The sequence below is a fragment of the Xyrauchen texanus genome, chromosome 4, assembly GCF_025860055.1.
Source record: "Xyrauchen texanus isolate HMW12.3.18 chromosome 4, RBS_HiC_50CHRs, whole genome shotgun sequence".
NCBI lineage: Eukaryota > Metazoa > Chordata > Actinopteri > Cypriniformes > Catostomidae > Xyrauchen > Xyrauchen texanus.
In genome coordinates, this window is record NC_068279.1 from 43,655,411 (window position 1) to 43,676,557 (window position 21,147).

Consider the following 21,147-nt stretch of genomic DNA (forward strand, 5'->3'; position numbering starts at 1 on the left):
AGATGATTTGGAAAGGCACTTACACCTGTCTATACAAGGTCCCACAGTTAACAGTGCATGTCAGAGCACAAATCAAGCCATGAAGTCCAAGGAATTGTCTGTAGACTTCTGAGACAGGATTGTATCGAGGCACAGATCTGGGGAAGGGTACAGAAAAATGTCTGCAGCATTGAAGGTCCCAATGAGCACAGTGGCCTCCATCATCCGTAAATGGAAGAAGTTTGGACCCTCCATAACTCTTCCTAGAGCTGGCCGCCCGGCCAAACTGAGCGATTTGGGGGAGAAGGGCCTTAGTCAGGGTGGTGACCAAAAACCCGATGGTCACTCTGACAGAGCTCCAGCGTATCTCTGTGGAGAGAGGAGAACCTTCCAGAAGAACAACCATCAGCCTGTATGGTAGAGTGGCCAGATGGAAGACACTCCTCAGTAAAAGGCACATGACAGCCCATCTGGAGTTTGCCAAAAGACACCTCAGGACTCTCAGACCATGAGAAACTAAATTCTCTGGTCTGATGAAACAAAGATTGAACTCTTTGGCCTGAATGGCGAGCTTCATGTTTGGAGGAAACCAGGCACCGCTCATCACCTGGCCAATACCATCCCTACAGTGAGGGGATGTTTTTCTGCAGCAGGAACTGGGAGACTAGTCAGGATCGAGGGAAAGATGAATGCAGCAATGTACAGAGACATCCTTGATGAAAACCTGCTACAGAGCGCTCTGAACCTCAGACTGGGGCGAAGGTTCATCTTCCAACAGGACAACGACCCTAAGCACACAGCCAAGATAACAAAGGAGTGGCTACGGGACAACTCTGTGAATGTCCTTGAGTGGCCCAGCCAGACCCCAGACTTGAACCCGATTGAACATCTCTGGAGAGATCTGAAAATGGCTGTGCTCCCCATCCAACCTGATGGAGCTTGAGAGGTCCTGCAAAGAAGAATGGGAGAAACTGCCCAAAAATAGGTGTGCCAAGCTTGTAGCATCATACACAAAAAGACTTGAAGCTGTAATTGGTGCCAAAGGTGCTTCAACAAAGTATTGAGCAAAGGCTGTGAATACTTATGTACATGTGATTTCTTTTTTTGTAATAAATTTGCAAACATTTCAAACAAACTTCTTTCACGTTGTCATTATGGGGTATTGTTTGTAGAATTTTGAGGAAAATATTGAATTTAATCAATTATGGAATAAGGCTGTAACATAACAAAATGTGGAAAAAGTGAAGCGCTGTGAATACTTTCGGATGCACTGTATATATCAATGCATATTTGCATATCAATGAATATGATTGAATTTCATTCTCCCTTGTGTTTATTTAATGAAAAATTAATCATAATCATTTAAATAGGTTTTTATTTAATGTCTTTAAAATATAGATTCTTCTTGGCTACAATGGCTGTTTGGATAAAATGATGGTTCCTCTGATTAAAAAAAAACAACAACTTTTGAGCCATTTTAGAGCAAATACATAATTACTGATATATATATTGAATTTCGTCAATAGGCTGAAAAATATCAAGATATAATTTAAGACATCACCCAGTCCTAGTGTAGGCTTTACAAAAGCTGGACAGCCAAATAAATGTCACTAAAACCTTTTTAGACGTTAATGTTAGATTTTATATTAACCATTGTTAAATGAAAGCATAATATGACTAACAACCGAACAGCCACTGTTACCGGACTACTGGAAAAATTTAAGGTGGGTCCCTACATTATTAAATGGAAGAAGTAATCTGATTTCACCAAACACTCATGCTTACTCGTATGAGCACACTATTTGATTTATGTCTCTTGCGTTTTTCACAGAGTTGTTCTATACTGAGAGAGCACATGTGAGGATGCTGAGGGTTCTGGACACTGTGTTTTACCAGCCACTGAGCAAAGAGACCATCCTGCCTCCTGCAGACATCAAAAACATCTTCACCAACCTCGACGAGATCCTTCAGCTGCACAGTAAAACTTATTAGAACTTTACAAATTACTTCATTTTTCAAACTTCTGCCATAATAATAATTACTTCGTAACACTCCCTTCTTCTCATCTTCAGTTTCCTTAATGGAACAAATGACAACCATTCGGAAAAAGAATGAGACGGTGGTAATTGACACAGTAGGAGATGATCTGCTGTCCTGGGTAAGAAAGAAAGATTTATGTAGAACATTTTTGAAAATAGATATGACAACAAGCAAAAACTGCCTTGAAGAAAGGCAATTTTCTTTCCTGTGTTGACGTATTTCCTGTTGAAACAAGAAGTTGGGGCAGGATGTATCGAAGGACTTGTCTTTTTTTTTTTAAATAGCCAATAGCTTTTAGTTACTTTACAGACATGAATCATGAATTGCAGGTTGTACTAGGGCGAGGGGATGTTCTCATCCTAGAAAGCATATTATTTGACAAAAATTTGGTTAAAGCTATGATTGCAAGTGGAACATGGTAGCTGGCTTGTTTCTGTTCCAAGGTAGTCTTCCAGCTCTAAGGAATATTCAGAGTTAAATACAAGCTAAGCTCAATCAAAAGCATTTGTGGAAGAATATTGATATCCCAAAAAAGAAATTGACTCATCCCTCCTTTTCTTTAAAAAAAGCAAAAATCTGGGTTACAGTGAGGAACATAGAATGGAAGTGAATGGGGGCAAATTTATGAACATTAAAACAATTACTTTTTCAAAAGTAAAGACCATTTCAAGGACTGTTCTTTGGTGATGTCAAGAGATGTCATTGTTTCATGAACATCTCCTGCTTGTCAAAACAGAGACTATAGACCTTACCATATCATGCTAGCAACATCTTTGATTTTTAATGGGAATGACATCAAGGCTGTGAGGGAGAGACTTACCCTCTCTTTTCTTCAATGACATGAACGGTATAAAGCAGTTTAAAGCTCCAAGATCACATCTGATTTTCTACAACTCGTGTTGTCTGGAGTTCTTTGTATACTGAATGTTTTTGAACAGATATTGTATAAATATTTTGTCCGCAGAACGGTCCAAAAACATTTTAAACTGCAGTATACCCCATTGAAGAGATTTTAAGTCTATATCTCACTACCTTGTTGTCATTCCCATTCAAAATCAAAGATGACGCTAGTGTGAATAATGTATTTTTAGCAGAGACGGGCCACTTCTATTAAAATTAATGGGAGAAATTGGAACGCCCAACGGCAGCCAACGGTCAATGGATGTAGAAAGGATGTAAAAAAAAAAAAATACAATCACCTTTTAGATACAGAAATCGGCTTTCAATAAACTTGAGAACGCGCATGCGCATTAGCTATACGAGACGGTAAAATTATATATAGCCAATTTTTAAAGTTTTTTGCTATGATGATCTAATGTCAACAAACCCTAAAATTACTGTAAAAAGTACAATTTAAACAACTTTAAAGCACAAATAATACATGAGTTCTAACAGAAGAATTGATGCAAATACTTTAATAAAATGATACGCTTCACATTTCTGCCTTTTAAACCCTCCAAAAATTGCCCCCCATTCACTGCCATCGTAAGAGCCTCACTGTAACCTCAATTTTAGATTTTTTTAAAGAAAAGGATGGACAAGTCTAAATTAATTTTTGTGATAATCAACATTATGCCACAAATTCTGTCAATAGAATTTAACTTGTATTGAACCTGGAATATTCCTTTAACCAAGATGTTCTACCAGGTCAAAATCTGCCCTACCAACTGATAGTCCATTTGATCAGCCTCATAATCCAACTTGGACTAGCTAGTGACCATAAATCCCCAGGTTTGATCAAGTAGATACCATCTAAAATGATCGAGGAAGGAAGTTTCATACTCACTCCTGTCTTTACCTAAAGTTCAGTGGGGAAGAGGAAGAGAAGATCAAGAGAGCAACAGGCACATACTGCAGTAATCAGCCTTTCGCACTGGAACTCATCAAGAGCAAACAGAAGAAAGACCAGCGCTTCAACTCTTTCATACAGGTCAGTGCACTAACAGTCTAACAGGGGTATTCAATTGAAGTTCCAAGAGGTCCGGCCTCAACATTTATGTCCCAACTAAAGTCCAGTAGCCATTGTGAAAAATGCCAATGTGTAAGAAATGCAAATTTTTGGGAGTAATTATTATACATTTCCAAGTTGGCAGCAATAGTACTAAATAATAAAAAATAATTAATCATAAATAGTCAAAAAGTCTCTTAATAACTGGGCAAGAATAAGGACATTTGGGGCCCAAAGACAATCAAAGTAGTGGACTATAGGGGAACCTCTACTTTTATATATATATATATATATATATATAGAAAATGTTGGTAATGCAAAAGCCTGTGCTAACCATTTTTATACTTTCTCTTAAATGCAAATCTACCAAACTTTTCTAGTCTAAAGGTGCCCTGGAACCATAAATTGTCCTGTCACAAACCTTGGTTAGCTAAACTATAATATCAGACACATGAAGATTGTTTCACTTTGCTTTCTTTTTAGTTTTCAGCGTGTTTTAGTGAAAGATTCCAGTATCAATCTATATTGCTGCTAACTGTATTTCTCCACTACGGTCTACTGTTGTTAAAATAACGCATCTGTCGTGGGCTAGGGAAGAGAGGCGATGTTTGCTGAGCGTGAAAGAGCTTAAATGAAGCGTGTTTGGTGCTAGAGAAGAAATTCAAGGATACAGCGCTGAACGGACAGTGCTATGTGCTTAGAAGTGCTTGCTGTGTACACTGCTCTGTTTTTTTGTCATGCTGCTAACCTAAAGTGTAGAAACAGTGAGATTGGGCAACCGTTGTCATGATGTCTACCGGACCGGATGGAACCAATGCGGGTTGTCCCAGAGTTAATGTCCAGTGGTGAATCCAGTTTTTTTTTTTAATCATTGTAAAGCAATTACATGGAAAAAAAGATTTTCTGATAGAATATTAGTCTGCATTATTTGTCCAAGCTTCAATAGTTGTGCTCTTTGCTCCCCAGAGTTTATCACGCAACCTCTTATATGCAACAATATGAAGGATAGTCTTGGTACCGGTGCCAGTTCACAGTGGACTGAGTTACCCACACAATGCTGAAAATTGAAAACAAGCAATCGATAGAATGTACAGTTTGCCTTGTATGCCTTTATATGGACTATTGACTTTTCGTCTGTCTGCGATCTATGCAATGCCCCCACTGCATCACCATGCTCTGATTTGACCAGTGAGTTGGGCTGCGTGGAAATTAAATCTAGCTTGTGTAGATGGGCCACCATCGATGATTTGTCTTCTACTGATCACTCTGGCATGCTGGAACTTTATCGCTGATTTTCGTCAGTCCATGTGGTTCTTGGTTCTTATTCGCTGACCCGTGTTTTTATTGTTTTCCCAACATGGTGCTTTATTACTCTCCCGTGGGTTTACAATGACTGCACTCCTTGTTCTCTCTTCCTGTTGGAGTCTACAATCATTGTGCTACCCTGGGAATCACATGTCGTCCCCAGTATGTCCACTGGAGATCTCGCCATGATCTCTGCTCGAGGATGCCGGCTGCATCCCTCAACATTACCACATTTCGGTTATCTGGTCTACACATCGCTGTTTCCCCACCAGTTCAAGTGATGAGAAATGGAGAGTCCACAGATTGTGCCTTCTTCAGTTCTCCATGGACTTCTGGACATGGTGGTCACTATTTTCAGAAACTCTTTTTAAATGCCGAAACTTGCCTATGGACATGTTTTCCAGCTTTGAGGTCCAGTTATTAAAGTTTGACATCATGGACCCCATTCTATGTGCACTGGTATACAGACCTGTTAAATTTAATAAAAAGTTTATCCATCAATTCTCTGTTTTCATCTCAGATCTAGTGACTCATGGTGACAGACTGTTGATTCTTGGGGATTTTAACGTTCACCTCTGTTGTCCATCCAAACCTTTGTAAAAAAGTATTTGTATCACTTACTTTGTACAATCAGTCTATGATCCAACACATAATTTGGGTCATACATTAGACCTTGTGCTGTCTCATGGTTTTATGTTTCAAATTTGGAGGTTTCTGTTGCTGGTATTTCTGACCACTATTCAGTTGTGTTTGAATCTGCTTGTTCATGTCCTTTACCTAACTTTTCTCAGCCTTTACACTATTCCTGTGCTATTAATTCCTCCACCGGCAACTTATTTTCTGATAATTATTTATCACACTTCACATACGATGTTTCAAATGATACGGACACTAAACATTTGGTTAAAGCTTTTAATAAATAATTTTCTATTGCTCTTGACATTGTTGCTCTACTTAAGCCAAGGAGAGTAAAGGGTGCCTCCCAGCCTTGGCTAAATGATGTCACCCGCACTCTCAGAGTGTAGAAAAGTGGAGCGAAAGTGGAAAAGGGACAAGCTTCAGGTCTCCTATGATATTCTAAAGGCATGTTTAATTAATTATCAAACATCATAAAGGAGGCAAAATCCAATTTCTTTTAAAATGAATTGCTGATAATGCAAATAGACCCAAAGCTTTAAGACCAATTATTTGTTTTAAAACCCATTACTAATGTATTTTCTTACTAATGAGACATTTTATTTTATTCTCAAAATAAAAAATATAAATTCTACTATTGTACCTTCTAAGTTGGCATTTCCACAATTATCTCCACCTGCCAGCTGTCGGTCTCACTTTCAGCCAGTTTCCTCATCCCAGCTAGCTGATGTCATTTCAATGATTAAATGTTCAGGTTGCAAGTTTGATGTTCTTCCTGCACATCTTTTCATAGATATATTTATCCCCTTTTTCTCCCAGTTTGGAATGCCCAATTCCCACTACTTAGTAGGTCCTCCTGGTGGCACGGTTACTCACCTCAATCCAGGTTGCGGAGGACAAGTCTCAGTAGCCTCCGCTTCTGCATCTTATCATGTGGCTCGCTGTGCATTACACTGCAGAGACTCACAGTATGGGAGGCTCATGCTATTCTCCGTGATCCATGCACAACTTACCACGTGCCACATTGAGAGTGAGAACCACTCATCGCGACCACAAGGATGTTACCTCATGTGACTCTACCCTCCCTAGCAACTGGGCCAATTTGGTTGCTTAGGAGATCTGGCTGGAATCACTCAGCATGCCCTGGAATCGAACTCGCGACTCCAGGGGTGGGAGTCAACGTCAATACTCGCTGAGTTACGATGTTTTTAAGACGATTAGTCCAAGCGTGACAGCTATAATTAATAGCTCCCTAGGTTTTGGACTAGTTCCAGCTAGTTTAAACATGCAGTTGTGTAAACTTTATTCAGCTTTGATCTCCCATCTTGATTCAGCAATACAAAGTAATTACAGGCTCAATTTGCCCTTTATTTCCAAGCTTTTGGAAAGAGTCATTTATTCACAGCTTCACTCTTACCTGAACAATTGTAACATTTTAGACATGTTTCAGTCCATACACTGTTTTAGTTTTGTTGAATCTCAGTGCTGCGTTTGACACTATTGACCACAATTTCCTTCGCAAACGCCTTGAGTGTATGGTTTGCATCCAGGGTCTGGCCTGAAGTGGTTTGCTTCTTATCTGAAAGATAGGACCTTTTCTGTAAATTTAGGCACTTTTTCCCTTTTCATCAGCTGGATCCATTTTATGTCTGTAATTGTTTACCATTTATATGCTTCCACTGTGTTACATTTTTCAGAAATATTATATCGCTTATCACTGCTGTGCTGATGACTCCCAGTTATACCAGACACTAACTGCCCATTTGAGAATCTGCTAATGTGCCTTGAAGACATTAAATGTTGGATAGTGAATAATTTATTGCAGTTAAATGAAGGTAAAACAGAAGTGTTGATTTTAGGCTGTCCCATGTCTTCCTCTCCTGTCTTGAAAGCCCAGTTAAGTCCACTTTCTTCCAATGTACAAAAGAAAGTTAAGAATCATGGAATAAATTATTTTTGATAAACAGATTATTGATGTTATTAAGGGAAGCTTCTTTCATCTCTGATCTATTGCAAAGCTAAAACATTTCCTTTCTAGTAAAGATCTGGAAATTGTGATCCACCCTCTTATTACATCATAGCTGGACTATTGTAATTTACTGTACTTTGGCCTTTCTCAATCTGCTTTATCTTGATTACAAATTGTTCAAAATGCAGCAGCCAGCTTTTAAACAGGGTCAAAAAAGAAGGATCATATTTCCCCCATATTAGCATCTCTTCACTGGCTTCATGTTAAGTTCAGGGTTGATTTTAAATTCCTTCTTTTTGTTTATAATGCATTGTTTGGTCTTGCACCAAAATATATTTCTGACCTTCTCAACCCTTGCTCCCAACCAGAGCACTCAGATCTTACAATCAGTTATTTTTGTCTGTCCCCCTGTTGTCAATGTATATCCAAGGGTGATTGGGCCTTTTCTGTGGCCGGACCCAAACTTTGGAATAGTCTCCTCTATCACTTGAGGTCTATTTTAAAATCTTCCCTTAAATCATATATTTATTCTATAGCTTTTGAAAATGTTTAAATGATGGATGTTTATTGATTGTGATTCTTATGTATATGTGGTATTTTATTGTTTTTATACTTGATATATTTCCTCTTTATTATTGTTTCATTTTCTCAATTGTACAGCACTTTGGAACAACTAATGTTGTGTTTAAATGTGCTTTATAAATAAATGTTAATTGATTGATTGATAGTCTTGTGAAAGGGCACAGTAGGTGTGGGCCATGCCTAAAGGATTTTTTGGCTGCTGTGAGTGTAGCAAGAAGCAATTTGTGATGTGTGACCAAGAGCTGCAACAAAGATCCATCATTAATAAGAACAGAGAAGGTGATGGAATATTTTTGTGGCCCAGAGCATCAGATAAAGCTGAGGCCAAACTGGACCAAAATACAGACATGATGGTGCAGCCCCAAAATATATGCATCATGGTCTGTCAACAGTTCTATTGTGGGATCCTTGGAAACTTCAATATGAAAGCGTTTTCAGGGAGTTATGTAAGAGATTAAAAGAAAAATTGGCCCCAAACCCTACCCCATGCCAGTCCATTATCCAATTGAAGCTCTTTGTCCCAGACCGCAAACGTAGATATTTTCTCTGGGACTAGAACAGCACATTGCTTATATACGTATGATGCCATTACCCAAGGAATGAGAAACTAGAGGTACACCCAAATAAATTGTACATGCCTGAAATACAGAACAAATGAAGTTTTAATATAGAAGTGTTTGTATTGCAGGAGGCGGAGAGCAACCGAAATTGCCGCAGGCTGCAGCTGAAGGACATTATTCCTGTGGAGACACAGAGACTCACAAAGTATCCTCTTCTGCTGGAGAACATCGCCAAATACACAGGTTCGGCACCCACTTTATTAAATTATACTAAATATATTAATTTAGTGATGTCACCATCATTTAGCTTTGTTTACTGATTAATTGTCATTCAAAGAATTGTTTATCAATTATAGTGTCTTTTTGTTGTTGTTTAGTGTTACCTTAAAAACACACCTTCAGAAGTATAAATATTATAAATATTATTGTAATGAATTTGAAAGAATTTGCAAATCTGCCAAATGGCCATGTCCACATTATTCACCTGTCCTTTTTTTAGATGGTTTATCAATGTTGTCATATAGTTGCCTTTGTGTTAGGCTTCTAAACTTAACAGAGTTTCATTAAAGCATTAATATATGAGCCAGATTTCTCACTCTGAGACACCTAAAAAGAGCATGTGACATCATTTCAAACAAACTCTGGCCAAAACGAAGGTGTTTTTGAGTTTGTTTCAGTGGATTGTAACACCTCGTTGGTGCAAACTTTTAGGTAAACTTCGTTTTGTCTCAGATTAAATTAGATCACATAGTGATATGGTGATTATGCAATAATTCCAACAGGTTTAATTACACAGTAATGTTATATGTTGTTATTGAAATATTTGACTAATGGTCATGTGTTGTGACTGCAGAGGACCCAGAGGAGAGAAGTAAAGTGAAACAGGCTGGCGAGTGCTGCAGAAAAATCCTCACTCACGTCAACCAGGAGGTGAAAGAAGCAGAGAACAAACAGGTGAGTAAAAACTGTGAATAACTGACCTCATGTCAGATTGAAAGATCAGTCATGAAACCAAAGCATCCTAGACTGATACCTGTTTCTCCACCACCCTCAGAGGTTAGAAGACTACCAGAGACGACTGGACCTGTCCTCACTGAAGCAGAGCGAGAATCCCATGATCTCTGAGTTTAAGGTCAGTCCTCACATTTTGTGTACTTTAAAAACTAAATATTGCAGACATATAAAGGCTTATTCACACTAAGAGCAAAACACATTTTTTAATGCCCATCTGACTATATAGATTTGGCATGCTTAAAGGTACACTGAAGAATGTCGAAGTGACACATTGGCTTGCACTGACACCTAGTGGACTGGATGCTGCATTAGTCAAACACAGTAGTTTTCAGTTACTAATGTCATTGTAGAAATTCACTATGCGAGGTCAGCCAGGGTTAATTTAATCCATGAATGAAAGTGTCCAATAACAGGGCAGTTACTGAGATCAAGAGAGTAGTGTTCAGCTGCTCATGTGACACTAACATGGCTGCTCCCATGAGGGGACCCTCTCCGTGTAGAATAAAAGAGCTTTTATAAGGTTACTGATATGACTGAACTCTTCATCTCACATGAGTGGTCACGATTTCATACTTCTGTTTCAAAATGACTATTGAGAACCTTTGTAAATGAGTGTAATAATGTAATAATTCAAATATCACTCACTTTATTTTAATTCAAATTTCACTCGAATTCAGTGATAGTGATTATGTCATATAAATTTTGATATGGGTATGTTAGAAGTCTTATTGGTGAGTTGTTTCGGCAGATGGAGAAAAAATTACTCATTCTGTTTTCATAATGAATGTTTCTGAATTTTGGCCCTGATGTGTAAATAGGTCCAGAGGAATGCATTGTTTCAATTCAAAGTCTTGTTTGCTGTGAATATTCACTCTTGACATGAATTGGTCTGTCTGTGAGCTATTGTTATTAACAAAACATATATATTTTTTACTTTCCATCTAGAATTTGGACTTGACTAAGAGGAAAATGGTGCATGAAGGACCCTTATCCTGGAAAGTCAACAAAGACAAAACTATTGGTGGGTGTGCCTTGTCACAGAATTCATAACTGATCAAACCCAATTTAAAAGTTCTGTCTTTAAAGGGGATGTATCATGGGAAACATGAAATTAAAGAATTTGTTCTACTATGACCATTTATGGAAGCTTCATTCATTCATCATGGTATTGACATTGCAACCATAAGCACAAGAACATATGAATGCCCATATTTACACATCAGCGCCTTTTCATTATTCAGCAACTTGCTGGAGTCATTAGTGCTCATTACACATATTTAGAGGTTAGCCAATTATATCAGAGGTCATTCATATAAAATTCTTAAAGGTTCTAGAGCAAAACCTGTTTAATTGTAAGGCTCGGCGTGAGGATGGAAAATGGTTATGAAAAACAGAATTATGACATTTATTCAGACAAAAATATTCCTACAAAATTTAATAATATGGCACCTTTGCTGTAAAATCTAAATGAAATGACTAATGTGTGTGTGTTCAGAGCTGTACACACTGCTGCTGGAGGATATCTTGGTGCTACTTCAGCGGCAGGATGAGAAGTTGATCTTAAAATGTCACAGTAAGAATCTGGCTGGAACCGCAGAGACCAAACACATCTTCAGCCCCATCATCAAACTTAGCACAGTGATGGTGCGCTCAGTCGCCACCGGTAAGCAGCGCTGCATTTGAAGACACTCAAACAGCTGTGTAAAGATGATGTGATTTGGTCAAAAGTACATTAGGTAAAACTATTTGTGAAATATTAGCACTTACCTAAAATCATTTACACTTGAGTCAAAAGAATTAAAAGGTGATTTATGACTTTTTCATGAAACTAACGCATCGGCTAGCATATTTAAGAGTGTAGTTGAACTAACTTTATTGTGTTGAATCTTTTACAGACAACAGGTCATTCTTTGTGATCTCTATGTCTGATAATGGAGCCCATATCTACGAGTTAATGGCCCAGACTGTATCTGAGCAGAGGACGTGAGTGCTGCACTTTTTACCCATGATACTCTTTTATCTGCCATTTTAGAGTGCTTTAATATACACCGATGAGCCACAACATTAAAACCACCTGCCTAATATTGTGTAGGTCCCACTCGTGTCGCCAAAACCACACCAACCTGCATCACAGAATAGCATTCCGAGATGCTGTTCTTCTCACCATGCTATTCTGAGATGCGGGTTGGAACTGTTTTGGCAGTTCCACTATGTGGCTATTAGGCAGGTGGTTTTATTTGTTGTGGCTGATCGGTGTATATTATAAGCACTTTATTTGATTTATTACATCAGGATTTGATGTTTTGGACCTGAATGATCATAAAGGGTTTAGGATGCAAAAAGCCTTAAAAGCCTCTTAAAAACCCAATGCATTTTTGAATTTTGATTGATTTTCCCATCACTAGGTGGCAGTGTCTAATTACACAAAGAGCAGACTGCATGAAGACCAAACTACACAACATCATTCCATTACCACAGACTGAGTAAGTTTAAGGCCCCTCATCATTCATGAGTGAATTTTCAAGGCGCTCTGTTTTACTGACCTGATAATTTGCGACATGTTTTCACAGTGGGGAACGTGAAGAGGTTGAGTTGATGAACTCTGGTGTTCAGAAGCTTAAAGACTCTGAGCCCATTTCCTTAGGGAGCATTCAGTCACCAGGTAAATGATCCTTTAAAAATTATTCCGGCCAAGACCTGCCCATTTAGATTGATATGATCGGCATGTAAAGCAATCAAATCACAGTTTTGTTTTTATTAGGGCTGTCAATTGATTAAAAATGTTTAAACAAATAAATGACATGATATGCTGATTAATACTGTAAATATGTTCTTGGGGGAAACCTCAAATAAAAAAAAGTTCAATATATAATATTTGACTAATTATGAATATTTATATTTAAATAATTATAAACATGATATATATTTTAAATATAATAATTCAGATTAAAAATGCATTATATTATTGTGGTAGATAAGTAAAGAATGAATAAGACTATACAAAAAGTGGCTTTGGAAAGCAATGTATAGTTTATATACATAATCAATAAGGTGGTAGAGTGGGTCGGCCACTAATCGCAGGGTTAGCGGTTTAGTTCCTGGCCCACATGACTCCACATGCCAAAGTGTCCTTGGGCAAGACACTGAACCCCAATTTGCTCCCAATGGCAGGCTCTGCTGTCATCGATGGGAGAGAATGGGTAAATGAGACACACTGTAATGCGCTTTGTGGAACATGGTCTACGCTATACAAGTGTAGACCATTTACCATTTTTTATTGAAGATAGGCCTTTCTTTGGCCTACAGTCCACAGCAATACATTTAGCAATTGAATTCATCAATCTGTCCTAGACATGGTATGTATTTTAAGGGCTTGTCTAAGGATGCGTCAGTGTATACATGAGTCAGACCATTGCTTTTGCAGCACCTCACTATGGTTGTGTTTTGTCGTTAGGTCACTGTGTCAAGATAAAAATAGTTTAAAACTTAGAGAAGCATGTCTTTCTGTGCAGCTGTGTGAACGCAAGAATGCACCCTCATCTTGAGCTGGTGTTAGTATCAAGCAAGCCTAAGTGTGTTTTTTTGCCTGTTCAGCTGCGCTTTGCCTATACAGCTGGAGTTTTGCTTACTGCCCCCTGCTGAAAACAGGTGGTACTTTAAGATTTAATTGCTCTGATGGTATTAAAGGGATAGTTCACCCAAAAATGTTAATTCTCTTTTTAACCCTCATGCCATCACAGATTTTCAATTTCAATTCAAGTGAATGGTGGAAAGAACTTTTAAAACTTTGAAGAAAAAAATATATTTTTGGGTGAACTAACCCTTATTTCAGTCTGGGGACATGATGAATTGTTACTTTTTTGAGTGTTATTTTTTTATATAATTAATCACATTAAATGAATGCATTCAATCGACAGCCCTAGTTTTTATGTGGGACATTTAGAGATGGGTAAACCTGAAATAATTGGTACTGTATTAATAGACTGTCCAGTAATTACGTGGCAGCTTGTTCAAATAAGGGCAGAACAGTCTCCATGGACAGTTGAACAGTCAACACCAAAGAATTTGTGGACCGTGTGTGTGTAGACTTCTGTTTATCCAAAAGTAATATATACTAATTATTATTTTACAAGCATAACTCGAATCTCTATCTAATTTACTCGCTACTAAGTCCCCCAAACAAAATTTCATGCCACAAACTTTGTGCATATAGTGATTACGTCTGAAGGCAATTTTTGTTGTTGTATATTTTCTTTGTATAGGCCTAGAGAAAGACGACACCGAGGTCATGCAAACCCCACCAATTAGCACCAACCCATTTGAGACCAAATCAGATGAGGAAGAGGAGGAGAATAAAAGCTCACTACAGGATCGGGGTGAAGATGATGAAGCATTCTTAGTGGCTGATCTGACTGAGAGACTGACATTCCTGAAGCAGCGCTCGAGGCAGGGCATCGCCATAGATGAGGACGAGGCCGAAGCCTTTGAGCTCCAGCCGCTGAGAGCGGATGAAGCTCTCAGAACATGTGAGTGCAAAACATCACCATGAAACCATGACATACAGTACTCTGCAAAAGTCTGCGGCACATTAGATGTTTTACAAAAACAAAATTGTCTTAAGATGGTTATTTTATATCTTCTGCTTATAAATACATAATCTACATAATTGATTTCCAAACATTGCTTTTGCAATGAGAATAATATAGAAGTAGAACAAGGAGCCCTGCAACAGATATCTCAACATCAATGACCCTGTTTACATGCACTTAAGAAAACTATTCATTTCAGGGTTTTTGCAGAAAGCTGTGTTCTGAAACGCCATGTAAATGAGATTGTGGGTATCCTTATGCCATTAAAAGGATTAAGAGAAAGTGGTTTAACACACTTAGGTTTTTACTGAAGAGCGCGGCTCATCTGGCCTTGTAAACACATAAGCGGCATTCTCTCAGGTTTTTGAAGAGTGCGCATGTGCGTGAACAGACCGAGGTGACACGTCATCGGATGGAGCCAAACAAGAAGTAAACAAAGCAAAAAGACTTCAACATTTCCGGGAGTTCAGTATGGAAAGCACATACGCAATAAACTAGCAGGTCGCGACAGAAAGTTAAGGAAACATACACCGCAACAACTTTGGAATATATGTAAATAAAGCGAAGCAACAGAGTGTAAAATAGCAAAGTCTTTCTCAGATGCCGTGTTTGTTATTTACACAAGCGTCGCAGAGATATTACGTTGCTATGGAGAACGCTGCTTTCTCACCAAGCCGCATGTATGCACGAGTTAAGAGTACACTGCTTATACAGTACATGTAAACAGGAACCCAGCTTTCTCTCAATAAGCCACATTTCGCAACACGCTGTTTTCTGGTGTCCATGTAAACGCACTCAATGAAAGTTAGCGCTGTCTACTTATGACAGGATAACCTGAAACAGAAGTTAATACCAGGTGTAAACAGGGTTTGAGATTTATTCTAACTTTGCTGATCCATTTATTTCTCACCCTTTTATGTGTTGATTAGTGGCAGCACTGAGACAGCTCCTGATCAACCATGTGTCTAGTCAGGAGGACACAGACAGAGACACTGAGAGAGAAGAGCATCAAGAGCATGTGCAGAGGACGACCTTCCAGCAGGGGACACAGGACAGCACTGTGAGTGGGTCCTCCATTGAGAATGGCACTGAGAGGTCAGAAAGAGGCGAGACCAGAGGAGGGAACACACAGGAACTGCCTTCTGGAGACACAGGCTTCTTTGAGACACCTGAAGATTGTGGTGTGTGTTTTTTTCTTGTAGAGGAGAAGCTAGATTGTTTCTGTGACTTTATAATAGCTTAATCTCAATAATTCACATTGAAAATATTTTTTAATAGTATTAACAGTATTTTACGAAATGGTGGAAAAAGTAAATGTCTGATTTAAAGGTGCACAAAGTTTAAAAAAATAAAATAATTCTAAAGAAATGAATAGTACAAATACAGTGCGGTTTATATTGACAATAAATTGAAAATGTGGGATTTTCTTTTCTTTTTATTTAAAGGAATAGTTCAGCCAAAGATGAATATTCTCTCATCATGTATTTGCTCTCAGGCCATCCCAGATGTGTATGACTTATGAAGAGTTTTAGAAGAATATCTCATGTAGGACCATACAATGCAAGTGAATGGTGAACAAAACTTTGAAGCTCCAAAAAGCACATAAAGGCATCATAAAAGTAATCCATACGGTTCCAGTGGTTAAATACATGTTTTCAGCAGCGTTATAATAGATGTGGGTGTGAAACAGATCAATATTATATCCTTATTTACTATAAATCTAGTTGTATCAGAATTGGCTTAGAATTTCTAAATAAGATTGGTCCCCACTGACAGAACCCACTATGTTTAAATCACATGACCTGATGAATACTACCAGATACAGTTTAGCAGAGATGGACCACTGGTATTAAAATGAATTTTAGAAAAGGAAATACCACCAAAAATCACCTTTTAGATACAGACATCGCCTGTCAGTCAACTCGAGAACGCGCATGCTGATTAGATGAACCAGCATTTCTTTAGCGTGATCTGAGCTAAACCAGCTCAATTTATGATACCACTGTTTTCAGATTCGACTGCTGATTTTAAATATGTTCTTTGATTGTAATCTTGACCAATCATTTTAGAGATTTTGGTCTTTCCTCATTAAAGTAAATAGAAGCTGTAACTTGTATGTCACTTGTTTTGGAGTGTTCCAAAGATGGCCGCCGAGTGAACAAACTTGCAGTGAAAGGGACTTTGATACTAACCACTTTATTTTAGTAACACCCCTATTGTCAGACACTTTCTGTTGTAAAATATAGTAATTAATAATGGGCTCACAACTACACCTGCAAATAAAGTAGTTCTACAATGGCATCAAAAACCATGAACATTTGTGATGCTGGATCCACACCAATAGGTGTCACTATAAAGGCCTAGAAACAGAAACAAAAATTACATTTGTGCACCTTTAACGGTTTAGGTACCAATAGGCAAGGGGTTCTCAACCTTTTGGAACCTGGGCCCCCAATTCTCTCCAATCATGAACATATTTGTGGAGGTATAATGACTATCTATCCCTAACCTTTTATCATTTATATATATATATATATATAATATTAATATTAAGAAGAGAGAGAGAGAGAGAGAGAGATGGATGCATAGATAGATAGATAGATAGATAGATAGATAGATAGATAGATAGATAGATAGATAGAAAAAAATAAAGTTTCTTTATTTTACTTTAAGGACTTTTCATTACTTTATCACTTTTTATGACTTTTGTAAAACTACATAATAGACAGATGTGGAACACTCAACCAAAATGAGGGCAGAGAGCAAGAGCTATAGTGTCCCAGCCACCGCAAAGCCAAACTGAGGATAGCTAACTTCATACATTTCATGTTTTACACTTTTTAGGGGTAGATGACGATGCTGAACGAGGCATCGCCGCTACAAATCCTTTTGGCTCGTGTGATAAAATTATACATGGCAACATGGGTTAATTTGGCTAGTAGTCACTGTCGATCTGACCCGTGGCTGCACTGACAGCTAGATAAAAAGGCAGTCTAAACTCCGCCTCTCCCTATCAAAAAGAAAAAGTAGAGGGAACACGTTTTATATATATATATATATATATATATATATATATATATATATATATATATATATATCACACACACACACACACACAGAGGTTAACGTCATATATATGACGTAATAGGAAATCCTATCATCTAACTCTTTCTCTCTCAGTCTCAGCAGGCAGTTATATGGTGCTGGAGGGGTACGGAGGCTCTGGTGAGAGCAGCACAGATGATGATGTTATGGGCAGCAGCTTGGAGCCAGTGGCTGGTAGAGACTCAGGTATTGACTTGAAGAAGCTCCTCTCTTCCTCGTCCCAGAGCAGTGCAGGACCAAACCTCAACAGACAGATCATGACTCACATACGTCTACTACAGGTCAACCTGCAACACCTGAAGGTAACAGAAACTGATGCAGCTACTGTACAATTTACAAGTTAGATTTCAAACCATAGTTGATTTTGGAGAGACTGATAATCTAGGTGGTGGAAAAGTTTTTAATTCACACCTAGGGGTCGCTGTTATACTCCATTCTGTATTTTCAGGATATAGAGATCAAGTATAATCAACTATGCCAAAGGCTATCAGAGGAAAAAGCTACAGACACAGAGGAAAACAAAGGTAGGTTTAGTATATTTTGCTGTTACACAAACAATGAAGGTTCACTAGTTGTGCTTGCTGAGGCAAACCTCACAGTAATTATTGCTTATACTTGGGTATAAATGGATGTTTCACCAAAAATAAAAATTCTCTCATCATTTACAGTTCTCATCCCAGATGTGTATGAATTTCTTTGTTCTGCAGAACACAAATATAGATTTTTAGAGGAATATCTCAGCTCTGTAGGTCCATACAATGCAAGTGAATGGTGACCAGAACTTTGAAGGTCCAAAAAGCACATAAAGTTTGCATAAAAGTAATCTATAAGACTCTAGTGGTTTTAATTAATATTTTTAGAAGTAATAAGATCAGTGTGGGTGAGAAGCAGGTCAATATTTTAGTCCTTTTTATAATATAAATCTCCACTTTCACATTCTTCTTTGCAATTTTTAATTCTTCAAGCATATCGCCACCTTCTGGGCAGGGAGGAGAATTTATAGTAAAAAAGGATTAAAATATTGATCTGTTTCTCACCCACATCTAACATATCACTTCTGAAGACGTGAATTAAACTACTGGAGTCTTATGGAATACTTTTGTGCTGCTTTTATATGATTTTTGGAGCTTCAAAGTTCAGTCATCTGTTTTTTTTTTTTTTTTTTAAATCATACAAATCTGGGTTTTCATGAGGGTGAGTAAATGATGAAAAGGAGTTACGTTTATTACCTGACAGATGATAAAATGGCAAAAATCCCATAGACTTGCATTGAAAGAGGGACCCAAGCCATATCTACAGACTTGGGTGTGAGCTCTTTTGCAAGTAAGAAACCTTCCTGAACACCGCAGCAACTGCATTGCAACCACACAGAATACCTTATCAATTCCATAACAACGTGCTTCAAAACCATTCAATACACCCTAGCATTGTGGTGCTGAAATTGGCATGGGTAAGCATCACTCATTTCAGAAAATAACTGTCTGTCTCTCTCTTTCAGATGAAAGTTAGTGACGTGGGGCTCTCTCTCTCATCTGTTTATTCAGACCAGAGAAGACACAGAGACACTGATAATTCTGTTCAACAGCCTGCTCTAGCAAAGTCCTTATACGATGATGCTGCACAGCAGCCGTGCAGAGACAGAATGGACAGGAGATCTTGAGTTTCCATTCGCACACTCACAATACAGGACGGATCAAGTCACTCTCCAAATCGCTGTCCATCTGCATACCAGCAGATCAAATCATGGTACTCTGACAGCGATGGCCATGTAAGCAAACGTCACTGCCTCTCACTCAAGCACATGCATCATTCCTTGAGAAAGACTCCTAGTAGCCAAATAAACCAGATTTTTCTTGAACATTGGATGAAACAAAAAACATTGGCGTGAATCTGCAAATGTCTGCTCCAAGATATCCATTCTACTTACTGGTGGTATTAAGATTCTACATGCAAACAGGGATGTGCGGCACTGCCTGCTTATTCTGACTGGATGAGATTAGAGTCAATGTTAGCCAGTGAAAATACAGCATGAGTGTCACAAGAAGTTTTATTGAGCTATCGTCACAGATATTTGACCTAACCTTGTCTCAAGTGAATTAGAAGGATCATCCACAGCATGTTTGCTTTATAAGGATGGCAGAGCAGAATGTTCAAACATATTTTCAAAATGGTATGTAGTACGTGCGATTGAAATATTTAGAGACAGCGAGTGGTGTCGAAAATGTTTTGATTGAAGTCCTGTAACTCTAGAGCGCTGCAAGTCGATGTACAGAGAATATTAACTTAATCATCATGAGCGTTCTTAAAATCATGTTTCTCTTAGAGGAGAGCCCAGAGGCTTGGCTGATACTTTTGGTATCTTGCTGCTCTAAGATATGACGCGGAGTAAAATGCTGTCTGGCAACGAAGGCGCGTGACGCTAGCATCTAATACCGTGACATCATAAGGAGTCTGAGAAAGGGCTGTGGATTGTTGCGCTACTCATTCCTCAATTAATAAACCACATTCTGTTTAATGAAGCTACTGAAAGAGTTTTCTCTGGCTTATGGCCGTGAGTAAACCGGAACTTTCCTTATGTCATGGGGTTGGGCTCGAGCCGACCTGTCTTGTGGTTTGAGAATGAAGGTAAATAGAAAGAAGCTTCAATGCAGGAACTAGATAAAGACCCTTGATGGTCCATTTTAAATGTAATGTATTGTACAATTATGACCAACACTGCATCTCTTACAGAGACTGGATTTTGTTTGATTTTTTCTTCTTTTGCTTTCTAAAGCATTCAGTCATGTATTATTTTAACAGAAACTACTAAAAAGAAGAAAAATGTAATCCTTTTAATATTAATGTAATCTGTATTTTTATTATCTGTCTAGATGTTTGAGGTATTTTATTATATTATTATGGAGCATTATTAATATGTTCTTGGCTTTCCGTTGAGAACATGAATAGCTCTGAATAGATGAGATTCTATTAAACTTTGATGTATTGTTCAAAGATGATATTGCACATTGTGTCTTCGTTTTATCACATATATCTTTGAGGAGAGCGGGAAGATACTTTGTTTTAGATTTATGACCAAAAAGAAAAATACACAACTTCATTTGTAGTAGATATATTCAATAAACTGGAAACACAAATGGTGTATTTAATGTCTTGTCCAAATAAATACTTTGTAAGCCTTAAGACCGGCTGAAATGAAAACATTACGAGTATTTGTATTTAATGATCAAAACTGGTGCTAAATTAAACACCAAGTATGCTAATTATTGGCCTATAAGTATTTCTCAATATGAGATATTCAATATACACACAAACACTTTCCATGACACAACTGTCCATAAATGAAGATGCTATGCTTGACTGTGGACATGCTAACATTTGTCATTTTCTGGAAATGACAGTTTGCCATAAACAGTTGACTTC

The 21,147-nt window shown here is 38.0% G+C and overlaps 1 protein-coding gene across 1 annotated transcript in view; it reads left to right on the forward strand.

Annotated features, from left to right (window-relative positions):
- The window catches only part of LOC127637669 (rho guanine nucleotide exchange factor 12-like), a 104,293-nt gene extending 83,151 nt beyond the window's left edge, over window positions 1-21,142 (forward strand). The window contains exons 24-39 of the mRNA XM_052118857.1: window positions 1,811-1,957; window positions 2,052-2,137; window positions 3,824-3,949; window positions 9,148-9,262; window positions 9,873-9,973; window positions 10,074-10,151; window positions 10,979-11,054; window positions 11,529-11,696; window positions 11,929-12,016; window positions 12,439-12,516; window positions 12,604-12,695; window positions 14,296-14,559; window positions 15,552-15,803; window positions 17,803-18,029; window positions 18,176-18,251; window positions 19,226-21,142. Of these exons, the coding sequence (XP_051974817.1) occupies window positions 1,811-1,957; window positions 2,052-2,137; window positions 3,824-3,949; window positions 9,148-9,262; window positions 9,873-9,973; window positions 10,074-10,151; window positions 10,979-11,054; window positions 11,529-11,696; window positions 11,929-12,016; window positions 12,439-12,516; window positions 12,604-12,695; window positions 14,296-14,559; window positions 15,552-15,803; window positions 17,803-18,029; window positions 18,176-18,251; window positions 19,226-19,236 (1,985 nt within the window). The 3' untranslated portion in view covers window positions 19,237-21,142. The remainder of the gene's footprint in view (window positions 1-1,810; window positions 1,958-2,051; window positions 2,138-3,823; window positions 3,950-9,147; window positions 9,263-9,872; window positions 9,974-10,073; window positions 10,152-10,978; window positions 11,055-11,528; window positions 11,697-11,928; window positions 12,017-12,438; window positions 12,517-12,603; window positions 12,696-14,295; window positions 14,560-15,551; window positions 15,804-17,802; window positions 18,030-18,175; window positions 18,252-19,225) is intronic.
- Window positions 21,143-21,147: the final 5 nt, after the last annotated feature.